At 35.9% G+C, this 22,585-nt stretch overlaps 1 protein-coding gene and 1 pseudogene across 1 annotated transcript; one reads left to right on the forward strand and one right to left on the reverse strand.

The window, feature by feature from the left end:
- Window positions 1-6,095: 6,095 nt before the first annotated feature.
- On the reverse strand, window positions 6,096-9,918 carry LOC127452642 (trophoblast glycoprotein-like). The gene has a single exon (XM_051718270.1). The coding sequence runs from the start codon at window positions 9,407-9,409 to the stop codon at window positions 8,267-8,269; it is 1,143 nt and encodes a 380-aa protein (XP_051574230.1). The 5' UTR covers window positions 9,410-9,918; the 3' UTR covers window positions 6,096-8,266.
- Window positions 9,919-13,642: 3,724 nt separating this feature from the next.
- The window catches only part of LOC127452702 (inhibitor of Bruton tyrosine kinase-like), a 42,336-nt pseudogene continuing 33,393 nt past the window's right edge, over window positions 13,643-22,585 (forward strand).

Raw genomic sequence — 22,585 nt, forward strand, 5'->3', positions numbered from 1 at the left:
CCAATGAGCAAGAGCTACATCATAAACAAATCCTGTTTGAGCAGGAAAAAAACAGTTTCTCAAACAGAATTGAGAAATAGGCTGCAGACAACCATGAGGCAGCATCCAACAGACCCTAGCATTTACTTTCTGTTTTATACCATACAGAGTACACTCTTGTGTCCCCCTAGTGGCTAGGAAGAACATAGCAACCATAATTGCAATGAATAAACCTTGTGACAGGCAGTGACTGTTACAATGTAAACAATAAAATATTACAAATTTATGTTTTTTAGATGTAAAAAAAAAAAAATCTGATTTACCTTATAGTTAACCATTAAAAATTATCCTATGTTTAACAAGACAACATCTCTACTTTTACAGTAAGCTATTGTTAAAATTAAGATGAAAAACAATAATCAGGCTTTCCCAGAAGTCCTTGCATGACTCAACACATTTTATTATATTTTACTGTAATATTTTTGTTTTTTCTTCCTTTTTTATCAGTCATGTACTGTACATTGGGGTGTTTTATGTTACACTTTATGTTGTTTAGGTTATGTTTATTGCATTACTTTAGTGTCACATGTGATACACTAATTTCTGATTATGCGAGTGACACTGTGCACTGTCTCTACATGTTTACCAGCCATTGCTCCTCGAAGGGACACTTAATTAAATTTAAATCATCTTCTGCTTCAGAATATCCATACTTCCCTACTATATAGTATTCCAAAAAACAATATGCCAATGGAGTAGTATGTACAAATACTCAGATAAAAAGTAAGTGAGAAATACCCAGATGACGTACTATTTCCTAGATTCAATAGATTGTGAAGTGCAGATCACTGGACACTTTACAATCCCATTATCCATCGGGTCACATTCAAAATGCTGGATTCAAAAGAATAGCGGCAAACCGCGAACTGCTCTTCTCAACTCTAACTGATGTACAGTATATACCAAGAAATAATTTCCTTGTGCCAAAATGGTGCTTGTTTAACAAAACCAGTGATCATTTTTGCGGTTGTCGTTCTTGCATCATATATTCGGATAATGGGTCAATGCCCACGTCCCCAGATGCAGTATGTTCGAAATCTATTCATACTGCTCGCATGCATACCTAAAGAATGCACTGTTTTAACGGCTGAGAAGTGCGTCCTTCAGCAATACGGTACATACTGTGACAGTACGCAATTTCGGACGCAGGGATCATGTGGCATTAGTTTTACCAACTGTGTTACTATGGCGGTGAACAGTACATTTTATAAGAACAAAGCAGATTTTTGTAGTTTTTGTAGGATGGTATATTAACATTACACTCACTGAGCACTTTATTAGAAACACTATGGTCCTAATAAAGTGACCAGCGTGGTCTTCTGCTGTTGTAGCCCATCCGCCGTGTTCGACATGTTGTGCATTCTGAGATGCTATTCTGCTCACCACAATTGTACAAAGTGGTTATCTGAGTTACCGTAGCCTTTCTGTCAGCTCGAACCAGTCTGGCCATTCTCAGTTGACCTCTCTCATCAACAAGGCGTTTCTGTCCACAGAACTGCTGCTCACTGGGTGCTTTTTGTTTTTGGCACCATTCTGAGTAAACTCTAGAGACTGTTGTGTGTGAAAATCCCAGGAGATCAGCAGTTACAGAAATACTCAAACCAGCCCGTCTAGCACCAACAATCACGTCATGGTCGAAATCACTGAGATCACATTTTTCCCCCATTCTGATGGTTGATGTGAACATTAACTGACGCTCCTGACCCATATCTGCATGATTTTATGCATTGTACTGCTGCATTGGCTGATTAGATAATCGCATGAATAAGTAGGTGCAAAGGTGTTCCTAATCAAGTATTCAGAGAGCGTATATCATTTAATGAACCATAGCTGGTCTCTTCATCCCAGTTTACACCTTACATTAACATCGGATGATCGGCTTGCAATTGGCTAGCACTTGACCACATTAAAGGTGCTATATGTAATATTTTTACTGTACTAAATCATAAAATGACCATAATATATCATTAGAGAATTAGGAAACATGCTAAGTTGAAATACTGGCTTCTCCGATAACAATGCTACAGCCAGTATATTCTACTTTGAAGTTTCCATTCCAGGCTGGAATTTCTGTTTATGTTTTGGCCTGTGTGATCCCGCCCACTGCCCACTCACCAATAGTATTTCGACACTGCCGGGTTGCCAGATTTGAACAAGTTTGCAGGCAAACAATGCGTGCTGCAGCCATGAAAGCCAGCAAACGAACTGGATCAGAGATAACAGATTCCACCCAACCTAAAAAGCTTCGCCATCCATCTAAAAACCACCATGACCAGAGGTGTAGTAAAACAAGGATAAATATTGGAGATGCCTTTGGAAGATGGAGACAGCTTAAAGCTCAGAAATCCTTTAAAACGGATGCTGAGTTGGCTAATTTGTGTGTCAACATTCTGGCAACCCATATGAGCTTTGAGTCTGGGGCGGGGCAGACACTCTCCAATATTTTGAATTTGGACTGCAGTACCCATTTCAAATGCTTGTTGTCAATCTTACATATAGCACCTTTAAATGACAGCACAAGACACACCCAAGACACATTGTGATCGGATCATGATTGGATCACTGAAACCACATTCAGAGGTGGTCAGGAACGGATTCTGACCACATTCAAAGAAGGTGTAAATGCAGATGTGTTTTCGTTATCCGGATTCAAATATGTAAGTAATTAATTATGTGATGAGGTTCAGCTACAGTCATCAGACGTTAAAGCGCTGTGTTGTGTGTTCTTGCCTTTTTCCTGTTCATTCAGCCATCCCAATGTGAAGAACACAACAGACACTGTTGTCTTGCAATATTGTCGCCCGAACAATGAACAAAATATTGTATCTCTCTCCTCAAATCCCCACTCGCTCACATCTCTCCTGTTTTCTAATCATGTGTGAAATCAGGCTTGACTCATGCAGCTGTGAACGTGAGATGAATATCATTACATTTGCTTCAGCGACCCAAATTTTGCTTTGGTGGCTGGCAAAACATTTTCAATGAGGGGAAGCCCTGTTAATGTGATAGAAATAATTAGAATTATCCATCAGTGTTTTTTATTTTATTTTTATCCCCTTTTTTCCCAATTTGGAATGCCCAATTCCCACTACTTAGTAGATCTTCGTGGTGGCGTGGTTCCTTACCTCAATCTGGGTGGTGGAGGACAAGTCTCAGTTGCCTCTGCTTCTGAGACAGTCAATCTGCGCATCTTATCACGTGGCTCGTTGTGCATGACATCTCGGAGACTCCCAGCATGTGGAGGCTCATGCTACTCTCCGCAATCCACGCACAACTTACCACTGAGAGCGAGAACCACTAATCGCGACCATGAGGAGGTTACCCCACGTGACTCTACCCTCCCTAGCAATCGGGCCAATTTAGCTGCTAAATAGACCTGGCTGGAGTCACTCAGCACACCCTGGATTTGAACTCGTGACTCCAGGGGTGGTAGTCAGCGTCAATACTCACTGAACTATCCAGGCCCCCCATCAGTGTTTTTAAAATTTGCTAAAAGATGGAGGATTTTCAGTTACCACAGTGTAATACTTAAGTAGCGTTTTGTATTTTGCCGAGGTAACTTTGACCAGATTTTTGTCCGATCACAGTGGAGACACATTTGACTGCAAGGTGTACAGTAAATGCAATCCAGCTACAGAATATCCAGATACTATCCGGATACGAAACACATGTTAATGCAAGGTGTAAATGGGGCCTTCCTGTCTAAGTGGGCTTCTTAGTAAGAATAAACTGCAATGTGGATTAGATTTTATGCTGTTTAATTGCAGTAGCCCTATATTGAAATAATGTAGAAGGTGGTGGAGAACCAAGGCTTAGAAGAACTCAGTCTACTTACTGTATACAAGTGATAATAATTCAACTAGACATAGAGTTGGAAAAGTCTCTATTGGGGAAAATGATTCATACAGCTTTCATCTTTGGAGTCCTGGTTTAATGTGCACAAGGAGTTGTTAACTGGCCCCAGCGGCAAAGTTAAAGTCCCACCCCTCCTTTAAAGGGGCATTTGTACACCAGCTTTTATTGTCCTGTCCAAATTGCACCTGGCCTACCAAGCATGTCTGAGTTACGCAACTCGTTAATAAAATTCTGCCAAGAGCTACCCGCCGCACTGCAAGTGCATGAGGTCGAGATTGTCGCCATGGAAACGTGAGATAGTGAGCACCTGTTTCTTCCCCGGAGAGGGGTGACCGAGCCCTCACCTCTAGGGAAGCTGTTCTGTGTCCTTGGGGGTGTCATCGGCTGCCAGATTACACTAAACACAAAGAGCCATATTTGATACTCCAATCAAGTTCTCGCTCAGCTCTGCTGGCAATGATGTCAACGCACAACCCATAAAACAGAATTATAGGGAATGTTCTTGTTGTAATGCTTACATGCACTATTTACTGCAGTAACATGAGGGAAAACAATGAAGAAAAAGAGCAACCTCTCATAGAAACATGTTACTACACCTACATTTTTGCTAAATAATTTGTACGCGGCTCATTGTACATATCACAGGAGTTTCCTGGTGAAATGAACACTAGAAGTGCTACAACAACAATTACTTTTATTCACTTTCACCCAAAATGTCAGATTATCAGTTCATAAACACTTACTTTTCGCCTTGTTCCTCACACAATGCTATCTTATGACAAACACTTTTACTATATGACTTGTAAGGCAAAATATTTTAACATTTGCACTCGCGTGCTCTTCAAGACTCAGACCTCGGTCCTTAGCATGAACGTTACTATAACTAAATTTTTCCAAAATGTTTACGTGCCGAATTCTACATTTTGTCGCAGTTTCCTGATGAAATAAACACTAGAGGCGCTACAACAATGTTGTGTTTTATTCACTTTCACACAAATCACAAGTATGATGGCTGATTAGGATATTATAAACATATTTTTCACACTATTCCTCACACACTGCTTGCTATGATATCAAAACACTTTTACTATAGCACATCATTTGAAAAACTATACATTCTAGCGCTTGTATTGCAGACTCACCTACATTTACACACTACTGTATTCCCTTGCAATTATCTTCCAAAGTAGTTCACCTGATAGAGTGTTGGACTCTGGACTTGGAAGGCTGCAGTTTGAGCCCATAGCACGCAAGCTGACACATGAGACAAAAGAGTCATAGAAGCGACAGGAAATCACGCGGGTGCTTCAGAAAATGTGCTTTTCATTTCGCATTTTGCTTTTGGACACTATTGGTTAGGTTTAGGCATTGGTTTAGGGTAAGGGTACGAAACGTGTAAGGCACGTAATTTCGTTTTGCAAAAATGTTGCCACTATCATGTAATTTTCATGAGATCAGGCTCTGTATTTTATTTATTGTTTTTGTACTGTATTGTTTAAAATGTCTTTCACTTCCTTACAGCTCACTGGAAACTACTACAAGCTCAACTCTCACATTATATTTGTAGTAAGGTATACTTCACAATAACATTCTTTATTATTCAGAGCTGAAAAAGAGTTGAGAATTGTTTTGGTAAAATCATTGGCTCTCAATTTTTCATATAAAAATATATATATATATTTTTGGACATTTCAAAATGGACATTGCACACAAATGTCATAGGTTCTTGCATGTATTGTCGCCACGGCAAATATGAATTTGTGAAAGTGAACAAGATTTGAGAAGTCTTCCGTGCCTCCCTTACAATGAGGGCCCCACACTTTGAGAACCTCTGAGTAAAATGATAGGTATCCAGGAGCCACACAATGTTGGGGGAATGTGTATGTCAGAGATGTGTATCTTTGTCTGGGTGGTCCACACTATGAGTAGCTCATTTAGCACACAGCCCTAAATCTATCTTGTTCTAAGTAAGTTAATCCATATCCATGAAAGATTACAAAGGCAAACTTTTATTTATTTATTTAGGATACTGTGCGGATTTGTGCACAATAAGACCAGGAATGTGTATTCAGAAACTATATATGCACGGTATTTATTTCTGACTCCATCTGCGTCAAAGTGCATTGCTTCTCAAGCATTAGTTACATCTAACAAGGCTGGTTAAATGTAGGCTATTAAATCTATTTCTGGAAATAATCAGTCATGTCTACTGTTGCATGAATGTCTCGGCTGGAAATATCCATCATCTCTATTATTCAGGGAAGCACAGGGCTTTCATGGGCAGATGTATATGAATGTTATGCAAATAACAGCACCTTGAGTAGGTGAAAGGTCCTGTTTAGAACTTCTACATGAAAAAAAAAACAAAAATAAAACGTTTAAAAAATAAATGCATACAGACTTCTAGAGTGTGATATTGCATTTAAAGGAATGTTCCAGGTTCAATACAAGTTAAGCTTAGTCAACAGCATTTGTGGCATAATGCCGATTACCCAAAAAAAAAAAAAAAAACCTATTTAAACTCGTCCCTTGTTTGTTAAAAAAAAGAAAAAAAGAAATTCTGTTCCAGAAAGAGTTTACAATGGAAGTGAATGGGATCAGTCCATAAACATAAAAATACACACTACTTTTATTGTGATAATTTCTTACTTATCTTATCTGTGTCAACTTATATTCAGCATTACAATGACGTTACACTGTGAAACCCATGTTTTTGTATTAAGCCAAGACATCAATCTGTTACGTTTAGATCCTTTAAACAAAACTTCTTTGCATGTCTATGCACTCACATATATATAAATGGAAATGGAGCACAAAGCCTAATGTGACTGCACCTAAAGGTATCTGTGTAGGTAATCCAGTTTGCCATCCGATATCCCTCTTCCCAGCTTCAAACACTTCTCTGGATCTGAAATCACTGTAGAGAAAGGATCAGTGCAAGATCTTTTATTCAATGAGGCATCCCAAAGAGAAGAGTTGATCTCGTAACACTTTTCATTCCCTTTGTTGAGTTTATAAAGGGGTTCATTAACAACTAATAAGCCGTTTACAAATGCATCTTAAATCACTGATAAGCAGTTATAACATGAATAAAAAGGGGCTACTTTCGTGCAATACTTGCCAAATGGTGAGCATTTTAACTTACGTTATATATGCTTAATAAATACACTTATTAAAACTTTTTTAAATCAAAAACTTAAAATACCTTAATTCATGTTTTATGTCACAATGCAGCAAGAATAGATTATATTGAGATCAGATATTGAGAAAGGAAGGATTATGTCATTTTGTGTTTATATTGATTACTGTAATGTCTTGACTCACTTGTGTTGTCACTTTTCATGTGAAAAGAATGTTGCTACTCCCGAGTGCTGTCCCAACTTAACTTGTTACCTAAAGCCCTCTGCAAAAATATTTTCATCTCTTCATGCTTATTAACAGCATATATCATATAATAAAGCCTGATGACCATTAAACCATGACTGAACTTTATGTACAAATGTTTCTAATGTTGGAAACTCCTTAATACATTGTTCATATGTATCCACTTTACATTGAGGTACATTTTCACAGGTTACTAATGTTGAATACGTGTTATTAAGCATTTATAACACGTAGGGTAAAATGGCTCACTATTTGGCAAGTATTTAATTAAAGTCTATCTTTTTATTCATGTTGTTTTAACTTATTCATGTGTATAATTGCATTTGTAAATTACTTATTAGTCATTAATGAACCCATTTATAAACCCTTAACAAAGGGAACATTACTGCATAGTGTTAACGTTGATCTATATCCAGCCAATGTAAATATAAAAGCCAATAACAAATCATAAAAAAGTGGATATTACCATAGTTTTACATCAGTGAAAAAATACATAAATACATGCGTGGCAATTTCAATATTTTTTTGCAGAAGAAACAAATTAAGCTATAACTAAAAATAAAAAAATAAAACATTAAATGCATATTATAGTTTGTTCAGACATTTTGCAAATGGATTTAATGTGTTACTCTGGCATTTCATACGAATACAAGAGATCCCATCAAAAAAGGGGAAAATAATTCTAACTTCTTTACGTATGTTCTTGATTCGTGCATCACCGGACAACATTATAGCAAGACATCAGCACATATGAAATCTGCAGCGAGCAAAACAGGGTTGACACCTGCAGAATCCAGTTAATGTCCTGTATGATGAGAAAGAAGGCATGTCACAGCAAACTCTACATATATATGTATACATATATATATATATATATATATATATATATATATATATATATATATATATATATAGTATATATGTATATACTCATGCAAAGCAAAAGTGAAGTCATTGTGTGCCAGTTGTGCAAACAATCCATGTCTCCTCAGACATCTGAGTTCAGACTGAGGTTGGCAAGCCGTGGTTCAGAGTTGATCTCATATCTGTAATGGTACCCCTCCATATGGTCTCTGCAAGCATCACGGATATTGTACATCCACTTCTTGATCCCTTTCCTGTTGAGGTAAATAACAAGCAGGAAGATGACCCCGATGAGGGCAAGCACCATCCCCAGGAACACGTAGGAGGTCTCCAGGACACCCTTCAGATCGCCAGTGTAGGTGCATGGAAGCTGTGATTGCTCCAGGTGTAGGAGCGGGCTATTTCTCAGCCCTATTGGGTCAGAACAGGTCATGTTTACCATGTCTACCACAATGTCATGTCTCTTCAACCAGATCAACATGTCTTCAATATTGCAATCGCAGCGCCAGGGGTTTCCTGCGATACTGACTTGCAAGTCAGGGATGGAACTGAGCTCTGCCAGAGTCGAGTTTGGCAGCACTTTGAATGCATTGTCCCGTAAGTCCAACTCTTTCAGTGCCCGGTTCTGAAAAGTGCCACTGCTAATTTCAACAAGGGAGTTGTTCCTCAAATCCAAAATGATGAGGTCCAACAAACCTGTAAACATGCCCTCTGGAAGGAGGACCAGGTCATTGTTGGACAAATCGAGATGGGAGACCTTAGGTAAGCTGTGTTTGAAAAGATTTGCAAAAATACTTACATATGAGTGATTGTATAAGGATCTACTGAGGTTCAGAACCTCAACCTTGTTGTCTTGAGGGAAAGCCTCAATGTTAAAATGCATGATCCTATTGTTGCTGAGGTCAAGTAAACGAAGACTTGGCAAGTTGTCAAACACCACAGAGTCTAATTGCTCCACTTGACTTCCAGACACATAAAGGTTTGTTAAATGTTCCAGTGGCCTGGGGAAAGATGTGTTGTTAAGATTCCTTATATTGTTACCACTTATGTTAAGTGTGGTGATGTTTTCTGGAAGGTTTTGTGGGATGAATCTCAAATCTTGGTTAACACAGTTAACTGTTGTGACTTCGCACAAGCATTGTACAGGACAAGAAGATGAAGTTGGGCAAGAACATGTCAGGAGGAGTAAAATACAGAGTGTCAAGTTACACATATTCAGCTGTTTTCTCTCAAGTTTAGGCAAAAGCGATAATTCGACCTCGCACATTTTCGCGCGTTGTTGGAGCAAACGGCGGGAAAGTATTTATCGTCCACAACGATTAAAGAAACGTTTGTGCTCGTCAGACGACTCTTTCACACGAAGTCTTACATCTTTCTTTGTCTTTGATCTTTCATTTCTTACCGGGAAATATCCGTGGACCTTTAACTCCTCCGTTACAATCGAAAACTAAACAGCCATGAATAAAATAAGTGTCTTATTCATGCGCGTCAAATCAGCTTCTCTTTATCGTCACTTCTGTTCTATATCAAGTCCTCTTATGAAGATAAAATGTTTCTTGTCACAAGTTTCACCAAATGTAGTGTCCAATCCCGCGACTAAATGGTGTCCAGAAATGTCCAGTCGTTAATACATTTCTCGGTATTTTGAAAAGACAAAGTAGATCCACAAACTTAAATGCGTCTTATGTGCCGTGTTTCATCTCATAGACCCTCTGTGTTTGTGCTGTTCAAAGTGATTCTCCTCCCGCCGCTCCCTGAATCCACAGAAAATTCTATGGACTGGACCGTACCATTATAAACGTAGAGGGGGCGTCGAGGACCACACATGTTCATCCGAGTTTTACGAGTGGTACATTCTCTTACGGGATTTTCATCGGTAAATAAACGATTGGTTGCACATTTCTTCTGCAGCCTGTTATAAAACACTCTTGCATTTATAATAGATTTTAAACAAATATTTAAATAACTAAATGGACTGTTATTGTTTTTGGCACCACAGGTACATACTGAAAAAGTTGAAAGTTCTTCTAAAAGACAAGATACTTTGTCTTAGTATAGCCTATTTTTATTAGGCTATAAAAGATGTTCTATAAATGCATACTATTATATTATATTAGATTAGATTAGATTAGATTAGATTCAGGGTTGAGGAGTAACGGAATACATGTAACGGGATTACGTATTTAAAATACAAAATATAAGTAACTGTATTCCACTACAGTTACAATTTAAATAATTGGTAATTAGAATATAGTTACAGTCAAAAACTATTTTGATTACTGAAGAGATTACTTTGCATTTTATTGTCATTTGTTTCATTAATATTTAGTCCTTTCAGATGGAAAACATTTATACATATAAATGATGTGATCCAAAGTGCATTTGAACAGTGGTGAAACACTTTCTTATGATGTGTTACATTCATACGAGTAGACAGAGAAGTAATTTTGAAGCAAGTTTGGAGCAGAAGAAATAGAAATAAACCTTGTGTAAATTATCAGCTTTACGCTAAGCTAAAATGCTATTTCTAGCCATTTTACATGTACATGTTACCAGGCACGATCATATTTTTTTATCAAGAAAATTCATGCTGGATCATAATTTCTTTTTTCCTAGTAAGACCTTTGATATTAGGGCAAAAATCATATTCTTGATAATAATTTTTGCATTGTTTTCCTGTAAAAATCCTAAAAACAAGATCAAATTGATTTATCTTGTTTTCGAAACAACACTGCAGAAGATATTTCGGTTTTTCAGAGAATGTATTTTTAACATGTGTATTTTGTCTTACTGTACTGACAGAGTTTTTATAGTCAAAACAAGTGAAAAAATCTACCAGTGCTGAAGAAGTAATCCAAAGTATTTAGAATACATTACTGACCTTGAGTAATCTAACGGAATACGTTACAAATTACATTTTACAGCATGTAATCTGTAGTGGAATACATTTCAAAAGTAACCCTCCCAACCCTGATTATATTATATTCAGTGCTTTGAAGTGGGCAGGTAGTCACTGGTGCGCAGTACCTGCACTTCTCTAATTTAGTCTACAGAGTACCGGCAGTTTTTCTGGCATACCACCACTTCTCAGAGTCTCCCGGTACAATGTAATGTTTTTATTAAATGTAAGTCAGTGACTTGATGGGGCCCGCTAATCACTTTTATCTGACCTCTCAAATATCCGAACGCGCGGCTCTGCGCAAAACTCAGCGATGAGTTTAACAACACTCAGCACGTGCAACAGCATTAGCGGTCCAATTCCGGACTGGAGTGCGTGTTTAAGCTGGTCTGGCCATAGTTCAGTTACACTCTTCTCCAAAACATGAACCAGCAACTTTTGGGTGAGCATATTTTATCGTGTCTTATTCACTCAAACATATTTATGCAATTTGTTTAGCTGCTGGTTGCAGTCAAATCTACAGACTTAAAAAATCTCAAAGCTGTTACTGAACTGATGTCAGCTCATATGCATAACCTTTTTTTCACAAAAGGTAAATCGATGATGAAAACAAAAGCTTCAAAGAAAATACACTGAAGAATAGCTTTTTATTCTCCATTCTTTTCTGTAGTGCTTGTTAAAAGATTATTTGAAGTGCCACTGAACTTGCAAATGCATAAATCCTGACGGTGTTTTACAAATGTGAGTCAGCGTTCACAATCCTAAACATCATCAAATCAGTTTGTTTACTGTTTCTAATTATGTTTATCTTCACAAGTTACAGTATATGACTCCTGTGTGCAAATTCATTATGTGTTCAGGACAAGTCTAATTTTGCCCTCATTGAATGAGAGGATAATACAAATTTAAAAAAGGAAAAACAGTCATAATGCTCTTTTTTTTTTTCAGTTTCAGGCTACATTTATTTTGTGTAAAAAGACAATTCAGCATTAGATTGCCATTGTTCCCTTATGTGGGTTGTTATTGTCAAAGATACAGACTTTAGCAGATCTAAATATTTTTTCTCAGTTTTCATAAACAATGACTATACATTGTATGTTTTTATTTCCAAAGAAAGTTAATCAAAACCTATTTGTTAGTTGATGGTGTCATATTTGTTCTTTAGCCAGACCTTGAACCTGTTAATTAAATACCTCTTTTAATGTAATTAAATACTATTTGAATGTAAATAAACACATATTATTAACATTATTGTTTTTACATGTTAACAAGTTAGTTACAATAAAAGTGTTAGGTAAGATAACTACGGGAAAAAAATAAAGTTTGGCCCCAGTTCAGTTTATAAAACCCCAAGTTTATTTACTTATTTTTAAATAAAGATATGTTGTGAACAAAAACAGAGTACATTATATACCACCCCTCCTAACAAGGAGAGTACATGCACATTTTTCTTCCACTTTAAGCACTGATTATATATTATATTATATTATATTATATTATATTATATTATATTATATTATATTATATTATATTGTATTGCATTATATTATATTATATTATATTATATTATATTGTATTACCATTATATTATATTATGTTATATTATATTGTATTGTATTGCATTGCATTGCATTATATTATATAAAAACATATAATAAAATAGAGTACAACAACATTGACTATTGTAACATTTATCGGATTTGATATATAGTAGGTATATAACAGAACAGGAATTATGTCAGTCAACTCGTCTTATGCTTATGGAGAGACCGTCAAACAACCCGTCTGTACAAAACATAAAATACTTAAATGCTACCATTAAAATAAGAGTTATTCTGTTTGTGTCAAGCGCAAGACTATAAAGACCTTTACATGCTGAACCGTCCAATGAAAAACAGCGATATTATTCTGCGTGTTCAACCGTCCAATGAAATGTAAGCATACAAGTCTACTGAACCAATCAATAATCGTTTTTCTGCGGCGCACTTCCACCTCTTAACCGACCAACAACTCTGCTGCAACATATTTACTGCAAAACATTCAGCTCGTCTTTAAACATGTTTCTCTGCATGTGTTGCACTGGAGAGAACACACACATGTCCTGTTCTTTCATCTAGCGTCAGGTGAGAGAGTCATACTGTCACTGTGTGTTTGAATCTGACACTTCAGCCCAATGTGGTTCATAATGATAATGCTGCTGCTGATGTGTCAGTCTCTCAAACAAGAGACTTCACGACAGATCCGAACTCGTTTCATACATTACACATGATCTGTTCATGATGCAAAGGTTTACATCTCACAGTTACATAGTAAAGCTCTAGTAAAACAGCTTGTGTCACAGACATAGGAATGCCTTTAGTGAGAGGGTTTGTAGTCAACAAATGTAAATGTGACTGTATTTGCAAGAACATTTGAGAATTTAATTGTTTAAAATCTTGAATTATGCCCCATATTTAAGCATTAGGTTACCAGTAATATCATGAAACTGATGCTGTTAGACCAAAAGCTGAAACCGTATTTGGTTGTTTGTTCAACCGTTTTGTCCTAGGGGTTGATTTTTATTAAAACTATTTGTTTTTTTTATTTTTGTCTTTTTGCTATATGAAGGTCACATTTAAACTGTATTGAAAACGTTTACCATGCATTATTTTTTAATTTTTTTTTTTTAAATAAGTAATGAAATGCCTTTAGTGTATAAGATTGCCTACACAATGCCGGATCGCCTATACACCACTACAAATACTGATCTATCTCCGGTCAAAAAAATATCCCCAAATCCCTGTCCTTCATACACTTAACTTCATTTCTTATTTACTATGATTGTTTGTTTTTCAGGGATCTGCTATTCATTTTGCTGTGGAACAGCACTGTGGAACTGATTGGCTGAATAGTGATGGAATCACTAAGATCTTAAAAGGCAAGGAGCCATAGACCTTTTGTTCAGCTGTGGAATAGGGTGGGCTCTCTGTGCATGTGGATTTGTCTGTAAGGGGAAAACACTATTAAGGTTAAATACATTTTAAATAGAACTGTTAAGGATGCAGATGCTTGGGCCAAATTCCATAAAGTATACCAAGTATGCACTATATACACTAATCTTTATAGTACACAGTGTTTGCAGTTAGCACTGAGGTTTTCCTAAAGATGTAATACTTAATTTTGTCTGATATTTATTTGGGTCATTTTCCTGTGTAAACACATAAAAAACTGTAAAATTTAATGAGACACTGCTGGAGTTACTTTTTAAGCTGTCGACTTCAATCCTGCTTTTTATGTTTGCTACCTGAATCCTCATGTTTTTGGATATTATAATCCATTGTTGTAGGGTTACTAATATTTTAAATGTGTAGAGAGTGCAGCTGCTTGTCAGTTATGCACAATTTAGAAGACATGGAAGATAATTGTACAAGCTATGAAAGACAAACTTCATAGTGTATGTGTGTGGTGGCCATGATATGCTCACCCATTAAGCTCAAGAAAAATGTTTATGCTTGTTACTTCTCAACAATTAAGAATAAATAGTTAAAAGAATTGTTTGCTGTCTTTCTGCAGTTATTGTTGAAGCTTAAAAAAATGTGTCAAGAATTTTAAAATGCAGTACAATTTTATTTTAACAGCAGAATACTGGTAATCTGTAAATTTGTTTTATTTAAGTTACATTACTGATACAGAAACTTAAAAATACAGTATTGAAGTTTCTATTTTACAGTCAAAAATTGGAAATTACTATATTTTATTTTAAAGTTAAAACACTACTACTGTAACCAAAAATACACTACTTGGAAAGTACTTTGCTTTATTTTACAGTTAAAACACTATTACCGTAAACAAAATTGCAGTACTTGGAAATTACAGTTTTATTTTACAGGTAAAACACTGTTATCGTAAACAAAATAGCAGTACTTGGAAATTACTGTTTTATTTTACAGGTAAAACACTATTACCGTAAACAAAATAGCAGTACTTGGAGATTACTGTGTTTTATTTTACAGTTACATGGTTGCTATTGTAAATAAAAACACAGTAAAAATATGGTTATTTCTTCTACGGTAATTTACTTGTCAATTGTTGCCAGTCAATTACTGTGATTTTTTTTTTTTTTTCTACAGTAAGTTACTTGTCAATTGCTGCCAGTTAATTACTGTGAATTTCACAGTAAGTTTCTTACAGTGTGTACTATACCACACACACACACACACACACACACACACACGATCATGGAAAACCTGGAAATATCAGGAAGTTTTTAAATGGTGTTTTCCAGGCCTGGAAAGTGTAAATACAAAAGTCTTGGAAATTTTATAGTTTCTATAGTGAAAATATTTTTATAGTTTTAATCTAAAATATTTAATGAGATTGATATTGTTCTTGTATAGAGTAAAATATCCTTGCACGCCATAGTGATGTTCGATGTTTTTTTCTCTCTATTAATTGGTCGAAACTGTTCACAGATTGGTCTTAAAATGATTCATTAGCAAATCGGTTTGAATTGAAATGATCTTTGAATCTATATCCAGTTATCACAAATTATGGAAAGATCGTGGGAATCATGATCATGAAAATATAATTACTTTATTAAATCAAATGATAATTAAAGAAAAAGCAAAACAACCCTAATCATTTCATTATTTATCGTATGACAATAATTCATACATTTTTACACAAATTACAACTGTACCTCAGTTGTGGTGTAATTTCCACTATGACTAACAATTTTGCCACTATATGTTTATTCAAGGGCTAAAAGTTCACATAACTGTAGAAACAACAGTTTGGCAGATGGGATTATTTAGAAGATGTCAAACCACTGCTCTCCTAAAAAGTGCAGAGTTTATAATAAGATTTCGGTTAAGTCTTTTCTAAAATAGACAAACAATTAACTAGTTCACATTTAGATCAAAACAAATTGCGTTGTTTTTTGGTTATTTTAAAATGAAAATCATGGAGCATAGGTTTAAATTGGTGTCCAGTGACATATAAAGCATGACAGAAACACTTTCATAATTTAATCGATTCTGCAGTTGTAGTTTAATTCTCATTTGGTGTGATTGTTGTTTAATGAAGTTATTGTTAATATTGAAAACAATTCTTTCTTTTCAGGCACCATTTGACATTATGGAGGCTTAAACGATGCAGAGTTTTTTTTAAAATGACCTCTTATCAGTAACAATCATTGCCTTGCCATGCTTGAAGTTTGTGAAAAATCTGATCTCCTTGTAGATCCCACTGAAGTTTACACCTGGGGAAGCAGCACAAATTTTAGTCTGGGACACAGAAACCAGGAGAGCAGACACCATCCTGAGATTGTGGACCTGTTTTCAAGGTCTGGAGTTTATGCAAAGCAGGTAAATGTTCACTCTCAAACTTCACATTGCTCTATTTTCTTCTGTTACAATCAGATTCAGGCAGGATTCATTCTTGCTGATCTGGCACATAGTGTTATGAAATCCTCCTGTATAATGCAGCTCCCCAGGGTTTATACAAGCAAGCATGGCTTAAAACTCTCCAGGGTTATGTGTGACAACAAGAGAGGATGGTAAAAACAGGGGACCTGCTAGTGTTGCCTTGATAACAGGTTCCTCACAGGTGACCTCCTTCAAAACAAAGATCTCCAAGGATCCTCACAAATCATCTGTGGAGAATTGTCAGCCTCGTTGGTTCCCTGTAAATTCTTCTCGAAAATGCTATCAGGGATGAAAACTATGTTCCTGCTGATAGGGAGAAGCTACCTGTGTTGGGAACTCACAGCTATATGTTCATGGGCCCTTACTCCGTGTCCACTGGTGCTGAAAAATCCTGCTCAATACTTCTCAAAATGCCAGAGCACATCTTGTACACTTAAGCTACACTTGAAAATGTATGAATGTCTTTGCATTAAATAACAAAAAATCAAAGCAAGTGGCATTTGATTTTAAAGATAGCTAACACAAAGACACAACAATACAGTATGTCTATTGTTTTAAAATCTAAATAGTTTGACACTTTCTGGTTGTCAAACATTAGTGGAACATGTCCATAGTCAATGTGATGAACTCCACATGAGGTTACTCTGCAAGAACAGGGTTTCAAAGTGGGGTCCGAAGACGCCCAGGGGCCGCAAAAAGGTGCTAGGGGGTCCATGGATAATTTCAGAGAAAAATAAAGTGTTAAAAGGAGACATTAAACAAATTTGATATTACAAATAAATTACTACAAATAAAATGCAATTAAATTAATATACATGTTACAGTACTTTTGCATTGGGCAAAAGAAAAGATATGCTGTCAAGTTTAATTTTCATATGATAATTTAATAATTGATTTTGGCTTTAGTACAATGACCATATAAAAACCAACTATTTAATTTAGCACACAACATGTTTTCTTTATAATATCACACTTATTATTTTTCCTCACCCATTGTACAGTTGTGCTCAAAAGTTTGCATACCCTGGCAGAAATTGTGAAACTTTGGCATTGATTTTGAAAATATGACTGATCATGCAAAAACACTGTCTTTTATTTAAGGATAGTGATCATATGAAGCCATTTATTATCACATAGTTGTTTGGCTCCTTTTTAAATCATAATGATAACAGAAATCACCCAAATAGCCTTGAATCTCTTGATACCAAGCCAAGGTCAGGTAGACCAAGAAAGATTTCAGCCCCATCTGCCAGAAGAATTGTTCGGGATACAAAGAAAAACCCACAGGTAACCTCAGGAGAAAAACAGGCTACTCTGGAAAAAGACAGTGTGGTTGTATCAAGGAGCACAATACGACGATACTTGAACAAAAATGAGCTGCATGGTCGAGTTGCCAGAAAGAAGCCTTTACTGCACCAATGCCACAAAAAAGCCTGGTTACCATATGCCCGACAACACCTTGACATGCCTTTGGAGTGACGAGACCAAAATGGAGCTTTATGGTCACAACCATAAGTGCTATGTTTGGAGAGGGATCAACAAGGCCTACAGTATAGTAAAAAGAATACCATCCCCACTGTGAAGCATGGTGGTGGCTCACTGATGATTTGGGGGTGTGTGAGCTCTAAAGGCACGGGGAATCTTATGAAAATTGATGGCAAGATGAATGCAGCATGTTATCAGAAAATACTGGCAGACAATTTGCATTCTTCTGTATGAGAGCTGCGCATGGGATGCTCTTGGACTTTCCAGCACGACAATGACCCTAAGCACAAGGCCAAGTTGACCCTCCAGTGGTTACAGCAGAAAAAGGTGAAGGTTCTGGAGTGGCCATCACAGTCTCCTGACCTTAATATCATCGAGCCACTCTGGGGAGATCTCAAACATGTGGTTCATGCAAGACAACCAAAGACTTTGCATGACCTGGAGGCATTTTGCTAAGCCGAATGGGCAGCTATACCACCTGCAAGAATTTGGGGCCTCATAGACAACAATTACAAAAGACGGCACACTGTCATTGATGCTAAAGGGGGCAATACACAGTATTAAGAACTAAGGGTATGCAGACTTTTGAACAGGGATCATTTCATTTTTTTCATTGTTTCCATGTTTTGTTTTATGATTGTGCCATTCTGTTATAACCTACAGTTGAATATGAATCCCATAAGAAATAAAAGAAATGTGTTTTGCCTGCTCACTCATTTTTTCTTTAAAAATGGTACATATATTACCAATTCTCCAACGGTATGCAAACGTTTGAGCACAACTGTATATGGATCTGCATTCAGGAAAATATACTGTATATCTACCATTATAGCTACGGTCCTTGACATCAAAATTGTGAAAACCCCTGTGCTAGGACACTTGTGTGAACTGAGGGTAACTAACTTCATACATCCACTAAAGATTACCTTGGTAGTAGTTAGTAAAAAAAAAAAAGTACTGGTATTTGCAAAAAATGGCCTAGAGAAATGAATTCTTAGATTAGCTCTAGTCTATTTATTTATTTATTTATTTTTTACAGAGGACTCTTGATTTAAATTTTGTTATCTAATGCTTTGAAATTCATGCATTTTCAAGTGTGACTTTAGTTTCATGACGTGTCTAAATACTGTATTTTTATTGCCCACTAGAAATGCATGATTACAGATTAGATGAAATGTGAACTTTATCTGTGAAAAACTAAAGAAGACATTAGGTGTGAATTTAATACACTTTTGTTAACCTAGCCAAAATCTAGCCACAGCAAAAGTGTGCAAACTGCATCTGAAATCTGAATTTCACCATGCAAAGGTAATTCTGACTGAGCAGTGATGATGGGTGATTTGTTGCCAACCCATAATATTTCTCCTACTCTTGCATAAAGCTGTGCATTTCTCAACTTCTTGATGCTCTCACAACTCGCTCCGCTTCACTGTTAAAGGATTAGTTCACCCAAAAATGAAAATTCTCTAATTATTCACTTACCCTAATGCCATCCCAGATGTGTATGACTGTCTTTGTTCGGCAGAGCACAAATTAAGATTTTTAGAAAAATGTTGAAGCTCTGTAGATCCTTATAATGAAATTAAACGGGTGCCATCAGGCTGTTGGCTATTTGATGGTCCAAAAGTCATATTTAGGCAGCATAAATGTAATCCACACGACTCCATTAATTGATCAATGAATGTCTTCTGAAGAAAATGTATAGGTTGGTATAAGAAACAATTAGATGATTAAAACTTTATAACTTTAAAAATTGCTTCCTGCCAGCAGTCAAGCATCAGTGACGCAAGCGCTATGGCGCGTTCACGCGAGAAGTCGGAAGCGCGCACCTTGTATACAACAGAGGAACGAATGTGACGCGAGAGTTAGGTCATTTCAAACATCAATAAAGCGCTGAGCGGAAGCAACGATTTAAAGTTAAAAACTTTTTAATTATTGATTTGTTTCTTACACCAACCTATTGATTTGCTTCAGAAGACATTAATTGACCGACTGGAGTTGTGTGGATTACTTGTATGCTGCCTAAATGTGACCTTTGGACCGTCAAAAAGCCAACAGCCTGATGGCACCAGTTTACTTACGTTATAAGGACCTACAGAGCTTCAACATTTTTCTAAAAATCTTAATTTGTGTTCTGCTTAAGAAAGAAAGTCATACACATTTGGGATGGCATGAGGGTGAATAAATGATGAGAGAATTTTCATTTTTGGGTGAACTGTTCCTTTAATCCTACAATATCCCTGTTGTCAAATCCAGTTGACAAATACAGTAAGGTGACATTAAGGGCTTTGGCAGACCTCAACCTGAAAGCCCAACTCAAGCCAACATCATGCTTTTAACGCTGTACAAGTTTCCATTCTCTCTGTGGCTCATTTGCATTTTGGACGGATAATGAGCATGCGTTCATATGTGGATGGGAAATGTGATCAAGTAGTGTGTCATTGTCAGCCTTTCACTTGGGATTTTGGATTTTTTGAAAGGAGTAGCCATCTCTAACCTAAGAGGTTGAGGCGGACGATCAAAATGAAAGTAGTACATAACTCTGACAAATTTAGGATGATAGCAAAGCTAAAAAAAAAATAAAAAAGCATCTCACCCAGAAAAAAACATTTCAGTGCATATTATGTTTATGTTCATTTGGTGTGATGATATCGTTAATAAAAAATGGAAATAAAAATAACATAATTGGATAAAACGTTAATAAACAAAAATACATTTATCTGCTTTTAAAACTGCCAAAATGAAATGGTTTTAAAGATATATTAAAATTTTCTTTTTTTTTTTTACTATATCACTTTTTTTTTTTTTTTTTTTACTAAATTACACTTATACTTGTTTCTTAATCATGAAACTGGCATGGCATTAAATCACAAACAAACAAACAAACAAACTAAAATAAAATTAAATAATCAAGAGTTAAATTTAGTTTTTGCTTTTTTAACTTAATATATTATACATTTTAAAACCTTCCCTTCAATAAACATGAAAATGCCACTACATAGTGATAACACTAGACAGTCCTGAGAAATTGAACACCATTAAACTTGTTTTAAATTGTATCAGCACATTGTATACAGTATATAACACAATAACGCAATAAACTGTTTTTGTTTTTAACTTTATTAGCAAATGGGTTTTTTCTTGTTATAAGTAATTTTATTTAATATTTTATTACTAAATAATTTTGTTAGATTTCTCTGAAAAAAGACTTCTCAAGTAAATTGATCTTGTTTTAAGAATATTTAGATATTTTTACGGGAAAACATGACAAAAATACAAGAAAGTGCAAATGCAGTGCAAATGTTAGCAGCCGTAAATACTAAAACTAAAAATCTAAAACTAACTTTAATAGAGACAAAATAAAAAAATAAAATAAATGAAAATAAAATAAAATAGAAATAAGCACTAAATTTAACATTCAAAACTATATTAATCCTGACTTTACAGTTGGATAATTAATTTCTAAAGTGCAGGACAGTCCTTTAATCTTACAGTGTTCATTGTGATTGGGGGGGGGGCATCAATGGCCCACTGATGCCCTCTTACATGGAAAGAGAGCACATTGTGACCTGCCACACTGTTCTGCAGATGCTTTCAGTTAAATATTTATTAATTATTCATTTATTAATACAAAATTATTAAAATATTCATTCAGGGAAATCAGGTGCGGATTAAATGAGCGCTGCATATGCATGCATACAGCAGCAAGTGAGTGCGTGTGCCAGTCATGTGTCTGGCGCATGGCTGGGATGCTTTACAGGACATCGCTTGTGGCTGTTTAGGACTTGAGGAATGTGTTAAATTAGTGATGATTTTGACCTCGGCACCCTTCCTCCGCTCTACTCAACTCTGAGCCAATCTAGTGCTGGCATGCTCTGTGGAGAAAGGGCAGTGCTGTCATGGCTAAAAGTCAAGTCCACATGATGAACGGAACACAGCTGGTTCATTCTGTCCTGCAGTTTCATGTCCAGATCTCAGTGCTTAAGCAGTCAATGTGGATTTGTTGATGGTTTGACAACTTATAGTGGCTTTAAAATTATTCTGACACTTAAACCACACTTCATGTTTGAATATCATTGCATTAGATAACAAAATATCAAATCAAACAATGAAAAGTCATTGCCCTTAATTAAATTTGAGAGAGTTTTTACAAGCAGTGTTATTTTGTTCATTCAGATGAAGTCAAATTAAGTTTAAATTCAGATTTGAGCCAACATAATTTTGTTAAATTTGGTCAAATCAATGTATTTTATTAGTTTTAACTCAAATTGAATAATGTTAAATGTAATCAATTTTCTCACATTGGTCCAACTTAATTTCTTTTATTAATCATTAGTATATGCCAGGTGAGCAAGGATAAGGACAGTGAAACTGTTGCACCATCAGTTTGATTGCAGCTGCTTGTGGAGCTAAGCAGCACTCGAATCAAACATAATTTAAATGTGAAAGTCCATCCTCAACCGAAGTGCCAATCTTCACCACAATGGTAACCCCCAAAATTCCAGCCTAACAGACACTCTTTTTAATTACCAATATAACAGAACATTATCAGATCTCCTCCTATTCTCATCTTGCTTAAAAATGCATAAAATAACACTGAATTTCAACATTTGTTCACCCCATCCAGTCCAATGCAAAGCAATGCTGGGAAATG

The sequence above is a fragment of the Myxocyprinus asiaticus genome, chromosome 15, assembly GCF_019703515.2.
Source record: "Myxocyprinus asiaticus isolate MX2 ecotype Aquarium Trade chromosome 15, UBuf_Myxa_2, whole genome shotgun sequence".
Lineage (NCBI taxonomy): Eukaryota > Metazoa > Chordata > Actinopteri > Cypriniformes > Catostomidae > Myxocyprinus > Myxocyprinus asiaticus.

Coding starts and splice junctions, on each gene's coding strand:
- LOC127452642 (XM_051718270.1), bottom strand. CDS start 9,409: ATGTGCGAGGTCGAATTATCGCTTTTGCCTAAACTTGAGAGAAAACAG.